General features: G+C 49.2%; 1 protein-coding gene across 1 annotated transcript; it reads left to right on the top strand.

The window, feature by feature from the left end:
• Nucleotides 1-3,444: 3,444 nt before the first annotated feature.
• Nucleotides 3,445-22,041, top strand: MXRA8 (matrix remodeling associated 8). Its single transcript, XM_027702123.1, has 10 exons — nt 3,445-3,696; nt 9,524-9,544; nt 10,141-10,449; nt 11,207-11,308; nt 12,928-13,389; nt 17,884-18,042; nt 19,102-19,132; nt 19,650-19,726; nt 20,689-20,766; nt 21,676-22,041. The coding sequence occupies exons 1-10, from the start codon at nt 3,648-3,650 to the stop codon at nt 21,699-21,701; spliced, it is 1,314 nt and encodes a 437-aa protein (XP_027557924.1). The 5' UTR covers nt 3,445-3,647; the 3' UTR covers nt 21,702-22,041.
• Nucleotides 22,042-23,374: the final 1,333 nt, after the last annotated feature.

Genomic DNA, 23,374 nt, shown 5'->3' with positions numbered 1-23,374 from the left:
TCATTCTGGACGTGCTCTTCAGAGGAGGCAAATCAGGGGGTTTTGGTGTTCATGGCTGGGGAACAACAGTGGTAATGCTGGGGCTGAGAGGTGCAAGGCTTGTTACATCACTGCAGTAATGACAGGCTCCACTCCACAGCCCTGTTATTGTGGTTGGCTTTCAGTTTTGTCCTTTTGGTTCACAGCTCTTGCCCTGAGTTGGATTATTTCGGGCTTGCTCATGGGGTTCGTTGCAGCTGAAAGATTTACTTTAATGAGCAAAGCTTTGCAACCAAGTGGAAACTCCCTGTGGTAATTCCCAGGGTCCTGGGTTACAGTGCTCTCCTCCATCAGCAGGCAGCTCTGAGGGCCCCCTTGCCCAGTCCAGACCTTTCTTAGGATGAGGGAGTGAACATGGGTGGGTATTTATCCCTCTGGGTGTTACAGGTTGATCACAGTGAAGATAAATGAAGATAACTATTAGATAAATGGTGTCAGTGAACATTGACCCTGACCTGCAGAGCCCCTGCCCTTCTCCCTTTTGCTGTTCCCATGCAAAGCTCTATTTCTGCCTGTTTTTTGGGTTGAGGGATCCTTGCTGCCTTTGCCACTGTACCAGTCAATCAGCTGTTCTCTTGTACTCTTTATTCCCAAGCTACTTTGCAGTTCTAGGAATTACCCTCGCTCCTTCCCATGGGTAGGTATTTTCTCCTTTCCTTTCATCATGGCAGAGCACTGTGGGTCCTGTATTTACAGAAGATCTGAAGAAGTTGTTGATAATAAGCCTGGAGTGGTGACAAATCCTGTACATAAGGCCTTGTACTGTAATTTGTGTCAACAGATCATTAATCCTGGCATTCTTTTTTAATACATGTATTTATAGCTGTGAAGATGGGGGGGAAGGGACTACTTCCACTCCTGCTTTGAGGGTTAGTGGCCCTCAAAATTGCAATAAAGGCTGGAGGGTCCCTCTTGGCATCACACCTCCTTCCTGATCTGATACTTGCTCAGTTTTTCTGACTGATGGTCTTCAGCTCAGATTTATTGGGAGATCTTTCAGGGCAGCCTGAAACCCAAAATGTTAAAAATGGAAGAGGTGGGGAGGAGGAAACTTCCTGGCAGACCTTTATCTTGTGAGCCCTGTGCTGCCTTTTGGCAGGGCTTTGTCCACTCAAGTCCCTACATTTTGTATCTGAAATAGATGGGAAATAGCTATTTTCTAGTGCCCTAATATTTCATCTCTGAAATCGGGGTGACTCTGGGCTGGTCTGTGGTGAGGGTGGCAGGTGCAGAGCCTGCAAAACCACTGCAGAGCTGCTGGAAGGTGCCTTTCCCTCGCCTGGATGAGGTTGTTTGCTTTGGTCAGGCTCTGTGGTGAGGGCAGGCAGCTGTCAGGGAGGCAGTGGGCGGCCAGGGGATGGTGCTTGTTGTGAGAATCGATCCCCAAACTCCTCTGGGAGTGAGGGAGGAGGGAGGCTGGGGAGCACTGCTCAGCTCAGCCTCCGTGGAGAATCTGCTTAAAAATTCAGCTCCTGACCAGGCGAAATGTTGACACAGCTGCTCTTCCAGGATTTCTTTGGAGTAGCAAAGCTCTAGGAAGCAGGGGCTGTGCAGAATTAGAGCGAGGAAAAGGCAGAGATCAGCAAAACAGGCTCCTGTGTCCCTTTGCTCCTCTCTTTGTGCACCCCAGAGAAGCTGCTGCTCTTCCCTTCCAGCGGGCGATTTTCTTTAGGAGACTTCAGAGGGTTCAGCCTGGACTTGGCTCCTCTCAGTCAGGAAATATCCAGTTCATGACAGCAGCAACCACAGCAATGTGCATCCCTCCCAGCAGCCCTGCAAGAACCAGGCAGTAACCTCTGCAGTGCCAAAGCCAGGAGAGGGAAAAGGTGGAAAAGCAACGTGGAATTGCAGCCTGGAAGGTTCTGACTGAGGCTGAGAGGAACCGAGGGAGGAGAGGGTTTGCTGGGTTTGCTGCCTGTGCCCTGGGAACAGCTCTTTGCCTCCCAGCCAAACATTTTCCAGCCTCTGTTCTGACGCAGCTCGACAAAGGGCTGTCACATTTGAGCCTGGTCTGGCTCCCTGGGCTCACAGAGACAGCAGGAAAGGCTCCTTCTTCCATGAGATTCCTGGCTCAGCAGCAGCCCAGCACCTCAGATGCTCTGGGCCAGGCTCTGCTGTGACACCTGAGAACCTGGCAGCAGGTTTGCCCCTCAGGGACACGGGGGATCAGGAGCCTTTGCTGCACGTAGGTGGTTATGGAATTGGACTCATGGGAATTCCTGAGGCTTGCAAAGATGAGCTGATGGGTTTGGAAAGGGTTATAATCAGGCTGGACCCATGGACACTTGCTGGAGTTAACAGCAGGCTCTTTTCATGGTCATATTATATAATAATAATAATATTAATAGCTCCAGTTTCTTGGAACTTCTTTGGAAGTATCTGGTTCTGTCTGCTGCTGCAGACAGGATCCTGGACTAGGTGAAGTTTTGATCTAGCCTGGATGCTTCCCAAGTTCCATGGTTGCAGTATATAATTATTTAGATGTTTATTTAGGGTTTTGTTGTAATTATAATGCCCTCAACTTTCCTGAAACACTTTCCCCCTTGGGATAGAGGAAATCTATTCTCTGGTATAGTAGAGAGACAGAAAAATGTCAGGAGGGAAAATTCAAGTGGGGCAATTAAGTTTATCTCCATGGATGCCATGGGAAGGCTTGTGTTTTTAAACTCTGCTATAAAGTCCCACATATATTTAGCTTTGATCTACAGACAGGCATTTAAAAACAATAAGTTTTAATTCCCTTTCCCCAACATTTTCCACTTGATGACTAATTTGATTTTGTTGTTAAATTCGCTAAATGGTGTTCAAAATAAACAACAATAATCTAACAACAGAATGCAGGAAAACAGAAAAATTTACCATATTTTGGTTTTTTTAACACATACTAACAGCAGCTACACTATTTCCTGACTTAATATCATTGTAATTTTCTTGCAAGCCTTGCATTAAAAGACTCCTGGCTAATTCAGTCACCTGCAAGGATTAGGTTGTTAGGCCTTATTATCCTTTTCCTGCTATCCAGCCCTCGCTTACAAATTACAGGACAGAGTAAATGTTGTTTTCTGGGTTGTCTTTGGAGACTTGAGCTTGAAGTAAAACCATATGAGGAGACAAAGATCAAAAAACCATGGAAGGCAGCAGAATAAATCCAGTCTCCAGCAGACAGCTGGATGAGTGTCAAACAAAGGCAGGAACAGCTGGATCAAGTAAAGCCCGAGGAAAATTAGTTCCATCCCAAGGGGGAGGGAGGAAGATTGTTCTGTGAGCCCAGAGCTGTGTGGGACCAACTTCACCCGATAAAACTTTCACATCAAAGTCGGGGGCAGATCAGAAAGACCCAGAGGGAGGGGAAAGGGAAGAGAGGGAGTTCAGAGGGATCTGCAGAAAGCGTGAGGGAAGGGAAGGAGGTGGAGTGAGAGGGGAGGTGGGGAGTTGGAAGTTGGGAGGTGGAGTAATTCTGCAGAATATGAGCTGCTGTCCACAGCTTTCTGGATGTAAATTGATGAGGTCATAGTGTTTTCCAGTTACAGAAAAAAAAAAGTTAAGGAAAAAAAGAAAGTCTTCAACTTGTTTTTCAAGAGAGGCGAAAACACGGAGGAGCTGAAGAAATGGAGCAACTTGTAAAACTCCTCCTGTGGCACATTTTGCTTCAGCAAAGTGAGTTCTGAGCTGTTACTTGGTTGTGTTTCAGCTGCAGAGGACGGGGCTGGAGGTTTGCTGGGAGGTTTGGAACTGTTATCTTTGTAAGATTGTGTTCAGATTCCTGAGTTAGCTGTGTTTTCGACCGTGGAGGGGAGGGAATCATGGATTTCTCCTGCTTTTTTGGGGAGAGAGTGGAGAAATGTTTGAGGCTGTTGAAGCAGTGCTCTGTTCAGCATGTTTGTGCAATCTGCTTTTTCCTATCAGTTACCCTGATCAGCAAATTCAAAAACAATAAGCTTCAGTGTGAGTACAGTAAATCTCACCCAGTCAGACTTACAGGATGCAAAGTTATTTTGTACTTTTGAAGAAGCAAAAACAGCTGCTGTGTGTGTGTTTGAGTGTTCAGATGGAGCTAAAAAATGATGTGTGGGGGTTTTTGGGGGTTTTTTTTTGGTTTGTTTTTGTCCTGTCAGCAAAAAGACAGACACAGGAATTCACTTTTGGGTAAGGTGCAAGAAAGGGATGGGGACAAGTCTGATGAGCTTAAAATAACAGAAGGGCTCGTACCTTTTCCTTAATCACAGTTTTCTGTAAGAGCTGAAAGCAGATTCATTGTCCCCAAGACAACAGAGACACCCCAGTAAGGCTTGGGGCAGGAGGGGATTTGAGGATTAATTGCAAAGCCCCAGCACATCCACACCTGCAGCACTTTGGGCTCTGATGAAGGTACCTGCGAGCAAAGGACCAAACACAGCTCTAAGAACAGTGTGGAGAGACTTCTTTCAGGGTGCTGAGAGTAGGAAGTGAGGAGTACAAGCTTTGTGGGGACTGGTGACCCCCTGCTCCTCCCAGCCCTGTTGGTGAAAGGCAGTGGCTGAACACCTGAGCCCCTCAAAACTGCTCAGCTCTGAGTGGGGAGAAGGTGAGGAGTTCTCAGTTTGGCCCCTGATTAATCCAGTTTCCATGCCATCCCCATGCCTGCAATGCCTCAGGGCAATAAATTGGCAATTTATGGGATCAGTCGTAGGGACAGAAAGGGTGAAGTGGCTCAGCAAAGGAGTGTGTGGGGTGGGTTAATGGGAGGGAGGAGAGGCCACATCTTGTATTCCAGAAGCACCAGCCAGTCCAGGGGCTCCCCAGCGAGGTTCAGCACGTTGGCAGAGCTCGGGGAGCACCCAGGGCAGGAATAGCAGGTTGGGCTGCTGCAAAGCTGTGGGGAGGCAAAGGTGTCCCACCTGAGGAGGGATGATCCCTGACAGACTCCTCGGGTGTGTTTTGGAGATGAGCTGTCCCTGTGCCAGGCTGCCCTGACCTTTGAGTCCTGCTGTCCCCACACCAACCAGGCTGTGACACAAAACGAGTGAGGATGGGCAGGGAGGGAATCTGAGATGGTCCCTCCTGGAGAGGCACCACACCCTCAAGTGTTAATGTCTGGCAGGGAGGAACAGCTCCGTGTTTGGAATGGCTCCACAAAGCCCTTCCACCTGGGCCTGGAGCCAAGGTGAAGCACACAGAGCAGGGAAGGGTTTCTAAAGCTGAGCTCATATCTGAGCTGCCTGTCAGAAAGTTTGGGATCCTGTCCTGGCTTCTTGTCCAGACACAAGGCTTTTCCCTTTCTGCAGAGGCAGCACATTTCTGCCCTGGGCCGACTCAGGGGCATGTTCCTACCTGCAGGGAGGTGTTGGAATTGTTGGGGCTGGCTGGGTGGTTGAGGGCTCTGCAGCCCTGACATCCTCTCCGAAAGCAGAAAACTCTGCTCTTGGGAAAGTTGTCCCAGGAAGCCTTTAAAAATAAACAGACACGGAGACTTTGATAAAAGCCCAGTTCAAAGCCTGGCTTGGCCATCTGTGGGCTTTGAAAGGGAAATCTTGTTTTACTGAAAAGCTTAGTCTTGCAGTCCCAGGCCAGTTTGGGGGCAGGTGGTAAATAGGAGCCTTGGTGGGACTGCACTGCTCAGCATCTCCCTCCTTTGCCTCTTTGAGATGAGCCCTGATGTTTTTCCCCGTTGGTGGCCAGCGGGTTTTAAAAAAGCTGGCTCCCAGAAGAGAACAGAACTCATTTGTTTGGCTGCCACCTTGGTGCTGCTGCATCAGAAGCCATGGTGGCCTCTGAGACACGGGGTCAGCTCCCCAGGGAGTCAGGATGGAGCCACGGCCACTCCCCACAGGGTTTGGAAACAACTTGGTGGCTCAGGCTGCTGTTTTTGCAATAATTGTGGGATGGCTCTCCAGAGGCCATTAAACCCCCTCTATAGACAATGGGATTTATGGGAGAAAGGAGGAGTCTGGCAAGGAGTCTGGCACATACAGATTTTGTGAAGGACGTGTCCTTTCTGTAGGGCTGGACCAGCCCCCTGTGCTCCTAAAGGGAGGAGATGTCACCTCCTTTTTGAAAGGGGAAAAAGAAGCTGAGACAGAGCAGGAGATCCTGGAGGTGTGCAAAGGAATAATGAGCTGAGCTTACTGAGGCCAGTGGAGTGTGAACCTCACAGGCTGTTGTTTGCTGACACACCTGGTGGGTTCTGACACATTTCTCCAGTGAGCTCTTTGTTTATCCTCACTCTGCTGGATCAGTGTCCAGGCTCTTCCTGAGTTCAGCAGAGCCCCAGCAGGTAGAGCTGCTGCTGTCACGTCCCGTGGAGTGTCTGAGCCACCTGGCACTTGTGGTGTTTGCAGTTCCCTTTTCTGCTCTGGTAGTTTTTCATCTTCCAGCGTGAGGCAGGAACTCGGTGGTTTCAGCAGCAGCTGCCCCGGGAGGAGAGAAGTGGTGGGATGGTTCAGGCAGGACTCAAGGGACAGTTTTCTGCTTGACCTGCTCCAAGGACACTGCCCAGAGAGCTCTGAGCATGTAACTCGTCTTCCACAGCCTGAGGGCTTCTGGTTTGCCCACAGTTTCTGTGGCTTAATTCTTTGCTTGAAAAGTGGATGGGATTCAAGAAGTAAGAGCTGGCTCTGCTTTTTACAAGGGATTAAGAAATACTTTTGCAGGCTGCTTTCCTCTTCCTATATTGTGGGACCACAGAGTACCTCTGGCATCCTGCTGAGTCAGCACAGAATGTGTCAAGGGGCAGCACATAAATGTCTTTGGGGTTCTTTTTTTTTCTTTCTTTCTTTTTTTTCCCACCCCGTGGTTACACCTCGCAGAGAAGACAAAGTGATTATCCATCACGTGGAACCTGGAATTTTAAAATGAAAGCTGCAGTGAGTTCTGTGTTGACAACTCTGAAGGTGTTTGGGGGTTTTGAAGCTCCAGGTCCTGTGGTCCTGGGATTACAAAAGTCAGAGCTTTCGCCCAGTGCACAAACAGTCTTTGGTTTTACAGCTGCAGGTTGGGAAGTGTGACTCACCAAAACAACTGCTTCCAGTTGACCCCAGTCCTGTAGTTCATGAGCTGTCACCTTTGCTGGGCTGTGGGTCTGTCCCTGTTCAGCAGCTCCTGTGTTACACAAACAATCACTTTGAAAAGCAGGGCTGGGGGACTTGGCTTGTCTCACATGGCAGAGCAGGGTCCCACAGCAGAGGGAGGAGACTGAAAAGAGAAAAAGGCTTATCCCTTCTTTCACTGCTGCTCTGTGTTCGGGTTATTGAAGGTCAGTTGTTTTAAATTCCATATTCTCCAGGGGAGAAGGGATCGGAGACATTCCAGATTCCTTAGATTTCTGAGTGATCTCATTTACAGCTCTGTCAAATAAGTTTGGGTCTTATCCATGACCTGATGTATGGGTGCAGATTTCCAGCATTTCTGGGGGATCAGAACAATCAGTTCTTCCTCCTTTGTCTGGTGCCTCTCGCCCTTTCTTCCCCTTCTAGAATTTTGCTTCTTGGCTGCAATGCCACTGGGTTTTTTTGGTATTTGCACCTGCCATGTTGTCTGAGTGTATGGGTTATAACCTAGGGCAGGTTTCAAACCCAAAGCTTCTCTCCAGGCTCTGTGTGCACAGACACGCAGTGAGAAACCCTTTTTCTTCCACGTCTCTGTGCTGAGCTCCCACACCATATTTAACTGTGCCTTTATCTTGGATGGGCTCGTTGTGGTGCAACCCAGGGCTGTCCAGCTTTGTGTGGCAACACTCAACAAAGGAAAATGCAAGCAGGGCATCCACAGGCTCTTCCTTTTTCCCAACAGGAAGCAGCATCTCCTGGTCACTGAGGGACAGACCTAGAAAGACCTCAGAAAGACTTGTCAAGTAAAGCAATCGTGTTCCTGCCCTGCTCCTTGGGGAGCTGCTGGCTGAGGCTTGGAGTGGAGGGAAAAAGAAGCTGTCCAAACCCACAAGACACAAGCTTTTCTTATCTAAACACTGTCACATCGCAGGCAAACTCACAGCCCCTGGTTTTACAGGGAGCTGTGTTTGGAAGTGCTGGAGAAGGGGCTGACCAGGCTCCAGCAGCCTCACCTGGCCACGGGCCCGGGTGGGTGGGATGGAGGGCGAGGGCCTGGGTGGTCCTTCCCTTGGCAGCAGGGCCAGCTAGGAGGTACAGAACCAGGGGCTGGTGCTGGTGTGAGCTCAGGGCCGTGAGAGGCTGCTGAGCAGAGCTGTTGGACAGCCGAGGTGGATGCTTTTGTCAGCCCACGGATTTACGACGCGGAATTCGGGCTCAGTGTTTTTTGCATCAGCTCGCAGGAGGAAAAGGGAGCTGTAAATGCTTTCATTCCTCTGGCTGAGCCAGGACAGGATGTTTCTGTAGCACCAAATCAATTGGCTGCTAATACAGGGCTGTGGGAGCAGTGGCTGTGCTGCCAGCCCAGCTCTGACACCCCTCCTGAGCACACAAGTCCTCTCCGTGTCCTGACACCCCGTTATTTCCTTGGGGCAAACAACACCCATCCAGACATGTGGGCATTGCCTTGTTACACTAATAAAGTGGATGCTGGTTGTCCTGTCACAGCTGAGACTGATTTTTCCTGCCTGATTTGCTGCTGGAAAAAGCTTTGTACCATTCCTTTGTTTTTCTAAGCTAAATCTAAGCCCTGACTTCCAGAGACAGGTTATATCTTCATTAGGCATTTTTCAGGCTATTAGGAGAGACAATCAGATGGTGGAGTTATGGTGTCTCTTTTTTATATACAGACTGCAGACTTTGTCCAAGAATTTATTTTTCTCTTTGTGAGACTGAGATTGTAAATGTAGAAAAAATAGCTCACATTTGGAGTGGTTTTGAGCTGGCAGTTCAGCTGAGAGTGCTGCCCAGTTTTGTTCTCTGCTGTCCCTGCCCAATCTTTTGTGATAGGAGAAGGGAAGGAAACAGAGTTTGTCCTCAGCCCATGCATTAGTGCTAAAATAGCCCCAGTCTGGAGTTAATTTTCTCTTTTGAAATTCATAAATTCCAGGGCTAAAAAAAAAAAAAGTCCAGCTTTTGTCAGGAGGACACTGTGCCTCTGACATTAGCAGGACAAAACATCTAATCTTGATGGAGCCCACTTGGGCTTGACTGGTTAGAGAGATGAATGATGTTCTTGTGCTGGGAATCTGAATCCTGCTCTCAAATCATGATGCCAGGAGACCTTCTAGACCCCTCCTACACAAAGAGCAGGAGGGATTGGACCGGAGAAATGTGGAAACAAAGGCGTTGATTGACTCCTTGCAAAGTCCTTCCTGTGCAGATCTGAGTCACTTGAGCTGGGGAGAGTTGCAGTGTCACCCAAAGCACTGCAGCGTTAACTGGGCAGGCAATGTGTGTGCCAGGAGGGTGAGGAGAAACAGCCAAGGTAATACATAAATATTAACAGAGAAGGGAGGAATTGATGGAACAATAACAGAGGAGGTGGCTGATTTTGAGTGCATTTGTCGTTCTCTCTTCCTTTTGTTGTCAGTAACATTCTTTATTTTCTGCTTTGACAGGTTCTGTGTGCTCATATTCAGGTGAGTGACATCTTTGTCATCTGCCTGGTTTTGTGATCATGAGAAGAAACGAGAGAATCCATGGCATGCATTGGGGGTTTGACTGCTAACTTCCATGGATGGGAGCCATGCATCCCATGCACTGGTGTCTCTAAACTTTGATTAAACTGGGGGCTAAGAGTAGGAAGGGTAGGTAGGACGGGTCAGGTGTACAATCCTGATAACAGACATCACACAGACATTGCTTTCACTGACTGAAATCTGTGTGTTAAATTTTTGTATTACATTTCTTTATTAGGCAAAGGGTGGTTGGGCACTGAACAGGCTCCCCAGGGTTTGGTCATGGCCCCAAGGCTGCCAGAGCTCCAGGAGTGTTTGGAGGGACAGGGTGGGATTGTTGGGGTGTCTATGCAGGGCCAGGAGTTGGATGGATGATCCTTGTGGGTCCCTTTCAACTCAAGATATTTCATAATTGCCCATGAGAGTGCCCTGTGCTGGTCTTGAAGGTCACTTTTGGGCGGAAGACGCGCAGAGAGATTCCGGGGCGGATCCGAGTCCTCCTCTACTGTCCTCACACCGTTAACTCCGATTTCTGCTCTCTGCTCCTTGGCTCTCAGTTCCAGCTGATGCCTCCAACCCAGAGAGCGTGGTGGTGTCTGTGCTGAACATCAGTGCTGTGCTGGGCTCCCAGGCCGTGCTGCCCTGCAAGAGCCACCGCATGGTGTGGACCCAGGACCGGCTCAATGACCGGCAGCGCGTCGTGCACTGGGACGTGCACAGCACCTACTACGGGGACAACAAGATGGAGAGGCTCTGTGACATGTACTCTGCTGGGGACCAGCGTGTCTACAGCTCCTACAACCGGGGCAGGATCCTCATGCCCCAGAATGCCTTTGTAGAGGGCAACTTCTCCCTGGTGATCAAAGGTACGAGGCGGGAGCTCTTCACTCTGCGCTGTCTCGAGGGGTGGAGGGTTCATGACTGACTTAAGTTGGTGGTTTGTGGTGAAAGTGGGTGTTTCACAGTGCTTTTTCTATAGGAAAAATAAATATCAGTCCAGTGAGTCTAATTCTCAGGAGGAATTTCTTCCTGGAAAAGGTGGTGAGGCACTGGAAGGGGCTGCCCAGGGAGGTGGTGGAGTCCCCGTCCCTGGAGGTGTCCAAGAAGCAACTGGACGTGGCACTGAGTGCTCTGGGCTGATTGTCAAGGGGGTGATTGCTCACAGGTTGGACTCAGTGCTCTCAGAGGTCTTTTCCAACCTAAATTATTCTGTGAGTCTGTGAGGTTCTCTGAAACACTGACAATAGCGTTCTAATTGCCTCTGAAACAGCCACATTTTGAAAGAGAATTTGTAACAGCCTGAAAACCACTTGGGGTTTTTGTGGGCCTTTGATTGTATTTAATTTCCTGAGCTATAAACACTGGATGGTCGTTCATCCTATGCCTGCTTTAGCTAAACTTAAATCAGCTTTCTCTTTCCATCTGTTAATACAAATACCTGCCTTCCAAGGGCAAACAAACTGAGCAAATTATTAGATTAAGTGAGGTGATTTGTCTCTGTTTAACCCACCCTAGAACTAAGTTGTATAAAGGCCCTTTTCATCCATATAAGGATTTGGGAAACAGTGTAAATGACGAAGAGAATAAAACATTCAGCTTCCCCTCTTTTCCCTGCTGTACCAGGTGTTGCAGAGAGTGATGAAGGCATATACTCCTGTAATCTTCACCATCACTACTGCCACCTGTATGAAACTGTGAAAATCCAGCTCACCATCACCAAGAAAGGTAGGTGTGGCTGAGAGCTCCGTGTCCCTCCTGTGAGGGACCTGGTCTGGCAGCTGGAGCACCAGTGGCCAGCAGGGCTCTTGGATGCACAGTGGGGTGTGTGTGCTGGTTCACTGCAGGCCTTGCACGCTGTTCTGCTCGAGAAGAACATGCAGGGTTCTTCCCATGTTGTCTCAGTTGCAGGGTCAGGGCACAGGTGCCACCAGAGGCCTGGGAAGCATCAGCAGAACGTGGTGCTCGCTGTGCTGCTTTGCTGTCTGATTCCCTGAGTTTCAGAGATTTCATTCAGTGTGTGTGTGTTTATGAACCTCCCTCCTTTCTTGGTGTGGAGCCTGTTTACTCTTGGCAGCCCAATCCCCAAAACTGTCCTGTTGCTTCTGCAGCAGCAGCACATGCCTGGTGACAGTCCATCCCCACTCAGCTCAGCCACAAAGACCTGCCCTGTACATTGGCTTCTGAGCTTGCCCTGAGAAGTCTGTACTTAAAAACCCACCTCGAGTTACCACACCTTAAGCCCAGCTCTAGAAGCAAGCTGCTGGCAGCTGCAGTGTGTGCCACCCATGCCACACAGCCACCACCACCACATCATTAAAATCGACCCCAAGTGAAGCTGCTGGGGCTGGTTGTGCTGGGGAAGCTGTTGGAGGATTGATGGGAGAGGAGGGAAGTGCATCTCCTCTGCTGCTGCTCACACCCTGCGAGCCCCAATCTGCTCAGCTGCGTTTTTGGTTCTCCTGTTGTTCCTTTTCAAGAGCAAAATACAGAGCAGAGCTGCTTCAACTCCTCCAGCAATTAGGGTGTTTGTGGGTAGCAAAGCATTTCCTGCTCGGAGGATTGGGATGCAGCACATCCAAGATCCTCGTTCCATTCTTAGTCTGGAGAGGGAATCTGCTTCCTGCTTTCTGCAGCAAGAGATTAACTCTCAGTTATAAGGAAAAGAAAGTGGCCTTGCTTAAAGCACTGACCAAGGGTATAGAAGATACAGGTACACTGAGGGCACTTGGTGTGTTCAGCTGGAGAAGAGGAGACTGAGGGGAGACCTCACTGCAGTTCCAGCTGCCTGGGCAGGGGCAGAGGAGGGGCAGGGACTGAGCTCTGCTCTGGGGACCAGGGACAGCACCCAGGGAATGGTCTGGAGTTGTGTCAGGGCAGGGTCAGGTTGGATATTAGGAAAAAGTTCTTCCCCCAGAGGCTGGTTGGGCACTGACCAGGCTCCCCAGGGCAGTGGGCACAGCCCCAAGTCTGCCAGAGCTCCAGGAGTGTTTGGATGATCCTCTCAGGCACAGGGTGTGACTCTTGGGGATGGGCCTGTGCAGGGCCAGGAGTTGGACTTGATGATCCTTGTGGGTCCCTCCCAGCTCAGCATATTCAGTGATTCTGAACACCAGGAATCATATTAACAAGAACCCTCTCCTTCATTTGTCTGGCTACCCTGTCACCTGAATGTGAACCAGAGGGGTGAGGGAATGAACGCAGCTGCTTTTAAAATCTACTTCTGCTATATAACTACTTCTAAAACTTATAAAAATCAGAAAAATCAAAAAAAATCGAAAACCCTTAAGGCAACAGCCCCTTCCAGCCGGGCAGATCCCACAACTCCACGTGTGTTTCCCCCGCAGCCGAGGAGGCCGGCGAGTTCTGGGACGGGGAGAAGCCGGTGGTGGTGGCCCTGCAGGGCAGCACGGTGACGCTGCCCTGCGTCAACCGCAACCACATCTGGACGGAGCGGCACAGCGAGGAGGAGCAGCAGGTCGTGCACTGGGACCGGCAGCCCCCCGGGGTGCCCCACGACCGCGCCGACCGCCTGGTCGACCTGTACGCCTCGGGAGAGCGCCGCTCCTACGGGCCCCTCTTCGTGCGCCGCAAGATGAACGTCACCGACGCCGCCTTCGCCCTGGGCGACTTCTCCCTGCGCATCTCGGAGCTGGAGAGCGCCGACGAGGGCACCTACTCCTGCCACCTGCACCACCACTACTGCGGCCTGCACGAGCGCAGGATCTACCGCGTCTCCGTCACCGAGCCCGTGGCCAGGGAGAGGAAGGTGGTGAACCTCACCACCCACAACGTCGCCCCGGCCGTAGGTGAGTGGCCTCTGGAAGCCTCAGGAAGCGGTTGAGGGTGGGTCTCTACCAGTTGTGCCTCTGGGGCGATGCCAAAATTGGCAGAAATGAGGCTACTCAGGGACAGTTTTGAGTCTTTAAGCAGCAAAGGTATTTGTTTTGAGCAAGGCTGGGGAACCAGCCAGCTCGCGCTGGACAAACTGGCTCCGAAGTTCTCAGTGAAAGGCCAGGTAATTTATACAGTTTTTATGAGTGATTACAACATCTATCCATGCATATTCATTTAATTTCACAATCTAATTATCGTGTTCATAATAGGCAGAGTCTAGGTGGAGCTTGAGACGGAGCTGTCTTTTTAGGGAGTCCTCTGGTGCTCTTTCCCATCCTTCAGCCTCAAGAGGGTCCTCTTTGTCATGAATTTTTCCTGACTACGTACTGGGAGCTTGTGAAAACCCCCCTGATTCAGCTCGGTTGTCTCCCTGGATGTCCATTCTATCTAATTCATGACTACTAAGTTGTCCTTTCTGTTCTCTTTTCATTGGTACACAACATCCGTAGGCAGAGCTCTGGAACAGGGGACCACTTGTCCCTTAACATTAATGTTTTATCCCTCAGAGCGAGGGTCTGTAACATCCCCTCAGAATAGAATTCCAGCATCTCAGAACTCTTGCTTGGTTTCAGGGGTCATCCTGCCTCGGTTGTTCCCGAGCTTTTCCCATTCCCTGGGCACACCCAGAGCTGGGTGCATGGCCAGGGCAGTGAGGAGCCACCAGGAGGGGAGTGTGAAGAGTTGAAGTTCATTCACTCAAGAGTTGGACTCGGTGGTCCTTGTGGGTCCCTTCCAACTCAGAACACTCCGGGAAATCTGGGAAATCCCTGAGTGTCCCACCCCTGAGGGTCGCTGGCCCTGCTCGCGGTGCTGTGGTGGCACCACGTCAGCTCCTGTTTCTTTTGCTCCAGGGCAGTCCTGAGCCTGCTCTGCTCTCACTGCTGACAGGCCCTGAGGCAAACAAGCTGTTTTTGGAACAGGCTCCCTTTCCTCCTTGCTTTTGGGATCAGGAGAAGGTGTGGGCAGGGGGTTGATGCTGCTTGTGCTGTTACAACATGCCACCACTCTCACCAGTGCTTCTCTCCCCTTTGCACGGGTGTTTGGGCTGTGCAAGGTGCCAGACCATGCAGAATTAAGCCCCAGGAATTTTTCTCCACCCTTCAGCTTTTCTTTTTTTTTTTTTTGCATCTTAAACCAATTTTCATATTTTCCACTGCACTGAGCTATCATCTGACAGCCTGTCCAAACTCAAAACCATCACGCTTCATTCAGGCAGAAAAATAAAATAAAAAACTCCAAGTTTAATATTTTTTTTAAAGTCTTTTGGGCATAGCTCTTTATTAACATTTTAAAATATTCATTGTGGTTTAATATTTATTGGCTGTTTAATACAGAATTTTGATACGCTTCATACATTTTTAAATAGGTTTATTCTTCTCTAGAAATTGGCTTTCTCAAGTCACAGAAACCTAAACCTCCCCCCTGGGATTGAGGTTGGTGTCCAGAAAACCCTGGCAGTGCTAAGGAGAGGTGGCTGTTGGGGCTGACACGGAGACCAGGACATCCAAATCTCAGCGTCCCTGCCTGCAGCCCTCTCCAGCTCACGCTGTGCAGATGGAAACTTGATCTTGTTTTCGGAGTTGTCCACCCAGGAATTTATTCCTCTCTTTCCTGGATGTTGTCCTGGCTGTTGCTGAATAGTTCCCTACCTGCTCAGAGCTTAGATGGAACCTCCAAGTGATTTAACCTGCCAGGGGCTGTCTCAGTTTGGCAGCCTCGGCGCTGGAGGAATTTTCCTTCCTGGGAAAAGCCATTTCCACTGTCGGAAAGAGCAACCTTTGGAAGAGCTTTGCCCCTCCGGGCAGTGAACCCTCAGCTGGTCTGAGAGCACCAGGCACAGGAATGTGCTGAGTGCATGGGAATGTGCAAGAAGTGGAGACATCCGGAGCGCCTGTCCCAACCCACTGCTGCTGAGGAGCCTGCAGGGACATGCCCTGCTCAGTGTGCAGCACCACGGGCTGAGGTGCTGCCCCATTCCCTGGAAAACTGTATGGAATGGTGGGGAATATAACAGAAATGAAACCTCAGGAGGTAACAAAAGCACAACAATGAGCTGCTTCAGCAAGCAGCTACAGCTCCTGGCCTTGCTCCAAAAAGGCCTGGAGCCGTTTCCAGACAGGAAATTTGGTCCTGTTTGGAACAGAGGCTGGAGCTCAGTTCTGCTCCCAGTCCCAGCAGTGTAACTGTGCTGTGTGTCTGCTAACCCAGAGCAGTTTTACTCGGGGTTTGCTTTGGAGCAAAGATGCTGGAGAATGGCATCTGCTGCGTCTCCTGCTTGGTGCTGAACCATTCACAACCCTTTGCCAGCCCTGAACAGAAAACAGGCCCCGTGGCCAGGTTTGTGAGCTCTCTTGGTGGAGAACTCTCCGTTTTCTCCAGCAGAAGAATCTGGCTCTTGACACTTTGGGAAAGTAGTGTAAGGAACCCCTGATCTAAGTTTTCTTTACAACTTATTTTTCAGTCATTAAGCCAGATCCTGTGGCTGAACTGGAGACAGATGGGCATGAGATGTACTGAGAGATCAGATCTTGATTCCAGAATAAACTTGCATCACCTCAGCTTGAATTCTGGCCTAGGACGAGGGTGAGGAGAAGAGTCTGTATGACCTTGATGATCCTGTTTTGGGCACTGGAATTCACTGGTGTGACTGAATCAGCTGCCACTCTGTGCCTCAGTTTCCCCAGTTATAAAATGGGTTATATTCTACTTCCTTCCTGATGATGCACTTTGAGGCCCACCAGTGGTGCTTTGCCTAAACACTGGTGTGACAAGTATTTTTAGCGTTCCTTGAGTAAGCCAAGGAGGCCTGAAGTTATTTAATCTCTGTTTCCACTGTTTGTTGTCACAGTGACCTCTCCAATGCTGCCTAAAGTTTAGCTCAGCTCTCAATCCTGCAGGACTGTGGGAAAGCAAAAAGCCAGGAATAGGATGCCTTTGTTTGCTGACTCCTGGCTCAACAGCTGCTCCAGTGGCACCATCTCATTGTGGCAGCTGCTGGAGGAGCCTTCCAGGGTCCAGGGATGTGATAAAGCAGAACTGTCACAAGTACTGTTTGCAGCTTTGCAAGTGGGTTTTTTGGTTGGGTATTTTTGTAGCTTGGCAGTGGTGAAAAAAACACAGGATAGTTTCCAGCAGTGCAGCCAGGGAGCACATGGCATCTGGCAGTGCCAGGATAAACTGGAAGCTGCTGGAGTGGAGCTCTGGGCTACCAGAACAAAGCCTATTGCTCAAACTTTTGCATTTTCTAGGGCTGCTGCTGGCATTAGCAAACTGTCACCTCTGGTTTCAAAGTGTTTATTTCAATCCACTCTTGCGTTATTTGATTTTTACTTTTGGTTTGTTGGTGTTTTTTTAAACGCTGGAAACGAACTCCCTGACAAACTGGAACCAGTCACTGTGCCAGCACTTCCAGAAATGTCAACATTCCTCACATTAGAACACATCTGTTAAGTGGTACTGTGGCTTTTGAGGTATTTCCCCCCCATCTTTCCCCTTATTCCCTCTGACTGATTTGCAGGGGGAACTCCCAAGGGAATGGAAGGCCAGGACTCCATCCTGGTTCTTGCCTGTGAATGTTCCCTGTCGGGGGGGTGAGAGTGTCATTTCAGCTGTTTTGAAGAGAAAAACCTCTCCCAGCACAGTCTTATGGGTTTCCAGGCTGTTCCAGGGCTGGATTTGTCCATTCCTCTGCCTGTTGCAAGCGGAGAAGTCACTTCCTCTTTATATGTGTAAAACATTGACCTATTTATTTGAGACCTACAAAAATGTTCCACGTAAAAGTTTTGAGCTCCCCTTCCCCAGTTCCAGTGCTGTGGAACTGAAATGCTGCTGCACCCACAAATGGAATGGAATCTTGGCTTTTCTTTGTGGGCTTTTTTCTTGGTTTATTTATTTTATTGATTTTTATTTCATTTCAAAGGAAAACTTATTCTTTTGGCGTTGAAAATTCCTCCCACTCCGTAAATTATAACCTCCCTTGGCAGGGAGGGGCTGCTTCATATTTTCTCTGTCTGGAGCCTGAGCAGTGTGGGGTGTGTGTTGTGAGGGACCCAGAGGAGGGTTGTGTTACCCTCAGGAAGGTTTGGGGCTGGGTTTGGGGGTGGCTTTTCTCTGAACTTCCCCTCTGCAATAAGCACTGATGGCCAGGCAGGGGGAAGGGAACGTGCCACAGTCACTGTTAAAACTTCATCTTCCTGGAAATCACAGTCTTGTGAAGAGCACAGGCATCTCCCACCTGAGATAAATCAGAGGTTTTGTAAATCAGGCAGGGATTTGCTCCTTAATTCAAGCAGCTCAGAAGAGTTTCTCCCTGAACATCCTTCTCGTGCCCACAAACAGCCCCACGTGTGCTCCTGCTTTGCTCCGGATGCCAATCACAATGATCAACCTGTTTGCCTTTCTCTCAGACCCCAACGTTGTCAGGGGCCACAATGTGATAAATGTCATCATCCCTGAGAGCAGGATGCACTTCTTCCAGCAGCTGGGATACATCCTGGCCACCCTGCTGCTCTTCATCGTCCTCCTCATCATCGTGGTGCTCGTCACCCGCAAGCGCCGGCAGAGAGGTGAGTGCCAGGAAAATCACAGCCCTGTCCTGCTTGGAGGGGGGTATCCTGGGATGATCCTGCAAGTAATTCCTGCTGAAGGCAGGGATCCCCTCCTGGCAAACCAGCAGCCTGCACAGGGGGGAGTCTTTGCAGGTGCCGGTGCCTGGATTAATTAGTGGGGTGTAAAAACGTCCAGGCCTCGATTTCACCGAGTCATTAAGGTTGGAAAAGACCTCCAAGGTCATCAAGAACCAGCCTTTGGCCAGATACCACTCATGATTTGCTGAGTTGGAAGGGAGAAGAAAGTTAGAAGTGCCAGACAGCTTCTCTTTACAAGTGGGATTTATTTAGAGCAGAAGGCTCATGTGCGTCCCTTGGGAACTCAGATGTCCAAGTCCTTGCTGGACTCCCTGGGCTGGGTGACCCTGGAAGAATTAGATAAACAGACACTGAGATCTTCTGGTGACTTCCACACCACTGGTTTTGGGTGCCCCACAAAAAGCAAGTCCCAGGAATGTCTGTCTGCTGGAGTGTTCTCTGCAGTGCCACATTCACCCTCATCTGTGTGTCAGGGGATCAGCACCAACAAACTGGGGTTGTATCCAACGAGGGCCCAAACAGGGAGGGGACAGAGCCCTGGATTTTCTGTGGAACAGGAGCCTGAAATCATCAGGGTGGGTGAAACAGGAGGGGGTGGTTGGATGTGGGAGGCTGAGGAAAACCAGCCCCTGCAGCATGTGAGGGATGCAGGGCTGAGGGGTGAGCTGGGGATGGGCAAGTGCAGCAGAGATAACAGGTGGGGTTCCTATTTTTGTAATAAATGGGAGGTGGAAAGAAATGAAGTATGGCAATGGCTGTGGCTTCCCATAGCTGGTCATCCATCAAGAGCACTGGGAAGCTGGTGAGTAAAGGAAAGGGAAGCTCTAATTCCTGGGTGTTGGAGGGATTGTGAAAGGGACCCTTGTAAGGAGCACAAATAAGGGAGAGTGTGAAAAGATACCAGGGTTTATCATTGTCAGAGGAGGGGCTTGGTTGCACTGGCCCTGACTGCTCATTCTGTCTCTTCTCCCTTTTCAGGTTATGAATATAACGTGAAGAAATATGGAGAGTAAGTATAATTACAGGGTCTGTTATTTAGGAGTAAAAGGCATGAAAATGAACTTGTGGCCCCTTTCCTCAGCTGTCATTAAGAACCTAAAACAGCTGAGGATTTGGTTAGAAGGAGAAAGTGGTTTGTAGGGCTGGTTTGGCAATTGCATTTCCTCCTGTTCTGCTTTGGGAACTGATTCCCAGATCCTGGTTCTGTGAGACATCATTAGGAATTAGTGGTGTAGGAATAATGCACAGATCTGCTACGGAATGGGGCCAACATCATGTATCTGGGTTCCTTTATGGTTTATTTTATATTATTGAAGTGGAAGAGATGGGAAGTTCCAGTACAGGTTGGCTGCCCGTTGTTCTAAGCCCTGGACAAACATATGGGGGAAAAAAGAGATCCAGCTATACCAAATAAACACTATAAATTAAATTCCCCAAAGTCCCATTAGAAAAGGTATTGTGAAAAAGTGTGAAAGGAGACAGCTATTAGAGGATGTGACAATATTCCACTGTTATTCCCTTTACAGGAAGGATGTGAACCTTAAGGAATTTACAGTGGACACAACAGATCTGACCCCACACAAAAGTGAAGACATCAGGCTGGGTATGTGTCAGCTGGCAACCCTGTGCCAAACCAGGTCACAACTCCTTGTAGCTCAGGAGCTTCTAATGGCATTTGGATGCCCATTTTGAGGTGACTTAACCTCCTCCTCTTTAACCTCTTGAAAGTGGGTGTGGAAATGGGGATGAAGGGAAATCCAGGGATAGCTGAGTTCATGGTGTCCATCTCCTGTTGAAGCCACTTTGGTTTAACTGTCAAATTCCATCCTGTCAAAAATTTAGTGAATATTTAGGCCCTCTATCCAGATCTGTGAGAGCAATTAGGGCAAATAAACTTGGGGAAAATGGCAGGAAAAAAAATTTGCAACAGAGGTCCTAAGACACAAAAGGGAAAATACAAACCCCACTGGAACTCGTGGGGACATGAAACACTGAAAAGAGGGGAAGGAAGCTCATCTTACAGGTGATCAGGTTGTAAACAATTAAACAGTTGTCCCTTTTTTTTGGTCTCTTTGCACCCCCAGAAAAGGTACAACCTTTAAAAGAACAGGCTGACAAACTTTAGGGCCCGAGCTACAGAATTGCTGTAAAGGCCCCACTAAACAAGAGGTAGATACAAAACTGGAAGGAAAGAACAGAGGAATTGCAGAGGGTGGGTTGCAAAAATTCTTCTTTGCGTGTCCCAGGAGAGAAAATCCCCCAAATAGCTGCATCAGTCACCTCAAAGTGAGCTTTGAGTGGATGATCCAGAGCTTTCTGTTACGTGCTGGGAGAATCTATGGTACCTGTGAGGAGCAGGAACCCGAAATATCCACGACTGATTAGGGCCAGGGGCAAAAATGAGGTGGCAGCAGCTTTCCTTTTGCTGCTGAGTGGCTGAGTAACTCCACTCCTAGAAATCTGAAGGCCTGGAGTACATCAAGGAAGGACTGATCTTGTGTCTTGCCTATAAAACTCTTGTTTTCTTCTAATATTCTGATGTCTGTCTGAACCACCCTTGCACAGATTACAAAAACAACATCCTGAAGGAGAAGGCTGAGCAAGCCAGAAGCTTCCCAGCAAAGAACATTGATTTAGACAAAGGTAATAATGACTTGCTTTCCCCCTAATTGGTGGCTGCAGGAACCTTCTGCTGGGCAGCAGGAGGGAGCAGCTCAGTCCATCCGTGAGCTTGACCAAGCCACAGCCCAGGCAGGAATGATAAACACCCTGGCAAATGGCAGCAGGAATGAGGAGCCAGTTCCCTGCCCATCCTTTCATCGTGGAGCCACAAGATGCAAGTGGTGATTAGGACTTTTGAAAGCTTTTGGCGTGGCACAAACCCGAATTTTTCTTGATTGGAAAAAAGAATGCCTGGCAGGGCTGGAATAGGGCTTAGCTCTACTGTAACCTCAGAGGGAGATGGGTCCCAAAAATGTCCTGGCAGTGCTGTCTGGGGAGAAAACACTGTGCTGAAGATAGTGTTTTTGAGCTGAATTGATTTATGGGCAGTCACTCACTTCATCCAACAAAAGCAAACAGCTCTCCCTCCCTGGGGGCTGAATCTCCTTTTGCTTACCCAGTATTAATCCTGAGAGTTGTGCCTCAGTTTGTAGAGTAGCACTTATGTCAAGCAGTGCTTGTAATAAGCTGCTAGATTCCATGACTCATGTAAGAGGAATTTAGAATATAACAAATGGGACTGAAATGATACCGAGCAGGGAATGGTCTGGAGAGCCCAGGAGTTGCCTCAGACCTGCTGTCCCTGCTGGAGTTCTCAGGATACTTTTCCCTGCATTTTTCAGAGGTGACCTGTGCAATAATTTATCCACAGGATGTCTCACTGGGGGCTTTGTGAGGGGACATTTATATATATTTCTGAGGGGGGACTGGGGACATGGCTGACTGCAAACAGTCACTTGTCACTGCACAGAGAAATCCATATTTTTGTGCTCATTTGAAAGGTTTGAAATCCCTCTCCAGGTGCTGACCTCCCTTTCCATTTGCTTTCAGATTTCAGGAAGGAATATTGTAAATGAAGACATTCCCAAGCTGCTGGCTGGACCAGAAGCTTCAACCAAAGATAGATAACGTGGAAGAGAGATGACTTTTCTTAATACCATCTCCCTCCAGTTCCCATAGATTTTTTTTTTTCCCCACATAGACTTGAGGGTGTTTGCAAATGCTTCTTGAAAGAGTTAGACTGTCTTGTGTGCATTTATGGGTTTGGGTTGCCTTTCCTCCTCGTCTCCCAATCCTCCATTCCCCTCTTCTTTCTCAATATTATTGTTGGTTTTATGCATCAATGATTTTTATGAGCTGAATCAGCAGACCTTTTGCTTTGATGTTATTGCTTTAAATAAACCAACCTGCATCACTGCTCCGGAGCCATCATTATATCAGGCATCTTTCCATGTAGTGCATTCATCAGAATAATAATAATAATAATAGCAGAGCCTGATCCCCCGTGGGCTGGCATAAATCAGTGTCACACAGCACTTTACACGTTCCAGGTGAAGCACAAAGAGCACAGCCCTCCCAAATGGCAATATAAATACCTCATTTTGTGACTGGGGAAATGTCAGGATCCTCATTTTGCAGGGGAAAGGGAGGCAGATAAACGACCACGAGTAGATTGGGTTCAGCTCCAAAGAGCTCTGGAAGCTGAACTCTGTATTTCTCACTCTGTTTGTTTTCATTTCAGTGCAGACCAAATCATATTTGGCAGGAGCAGACACTTGACTGATGGAGTTACAGTGCTGTAAAAATACCAGTCTCAGTTAGATCAGAACCAGGAATGCTTTGGAGGGGGCTGAACTCCTGTGTGGAACCTGGGAGGTGATTTTCCTGCAGTCCTTGGGTGGACCCAGAGCTCGTGTGCACATCAACCCACAGGTATGATCCCAGCACAGGCAGGTTGGTAACAGGAGCAGCTCCTCAGGAGCAGCAGCACTGAAGAGCCTGTCAGGAATTTTGGTGGGCCAGGGCCTGAGAAGGGCAGTCCAGGAGTGAGATTAATCCATTCTCACGGATTTTGGCATTTTGGTGAGTGGATACCTGAGGTAGCAGGGCCGTGGGCTGAAGGGGAGTTCTACATATGAACAGTGTGTCAGGTGGGGATGCCAAAAAATCAGGAGTGATTCGGTGCTGTGATCCAAGCAGGTTAAAGCACCGTGGAAGCTGGGGAATATTAACAGTTCTATGCAGCTCCTCTGACCACCTGGGGTGTTCTGGGGCACCATTCCCAAACCAGGCACTCCCATGGTCCCTGGGGCACAGGAGAAAAGGTTGTGAGCACGATGACAGTGAGTTGTGCAAGGGTGAAAGGTGGCTGAGGATTGCCAAGGGTGAAGGTGGCTCAGGGTTGCCAAGGGTGAAGGTGGCTCAGGGTTGCCAACCTACTCTTTGGTGGTCTGGAGAGAGGGGCAGAGGGAGCTGAGCTCAGCTCACAGAGACACCAGCTCAGAGTGGGGCTCCTCAGAAACTCCAGAGGCATTTAAATACTTCAGTGGACTTCTAGGCTGCAAAATAGCTTAAGGGGAGAAAAATTAATATGTTCTCTGTAACAAGGACTAGGAAGAGCTTTATGAGTGTGTGGGCTTGGTGACTGGGTGGAACTGGGGGCAGGAGGGTCTCCAGGACCCCTTTCTTTCTGCCCCTGCCAACTTGGGTGTCTCGTCTGACTGATGCCAATGTTCTCAGACATCTAAAT

This window comes from Neopelma chrysocephalum, unplaced genomic scaffold, assembly GCF_003984885.1.
Source record: "Neopelma chrysocephalum unplaced genomic scaffold, ASM398488v2 Primary Assembly neopelma1_180, whole genome shotgun sequence".
Taxonomy (NCBI): domain Eukaryota; kingdom Metazoa; phylum Chordata; class Aves; order Passeriformes; family Pipridae; genus Neopelma; species Neopelma chrysocephalum.
The sequence above is the reverse complement of the archived record's forward strand: the minus strand, read 5'-3'. Positions and strand labels throughout refer to the sequence as shown.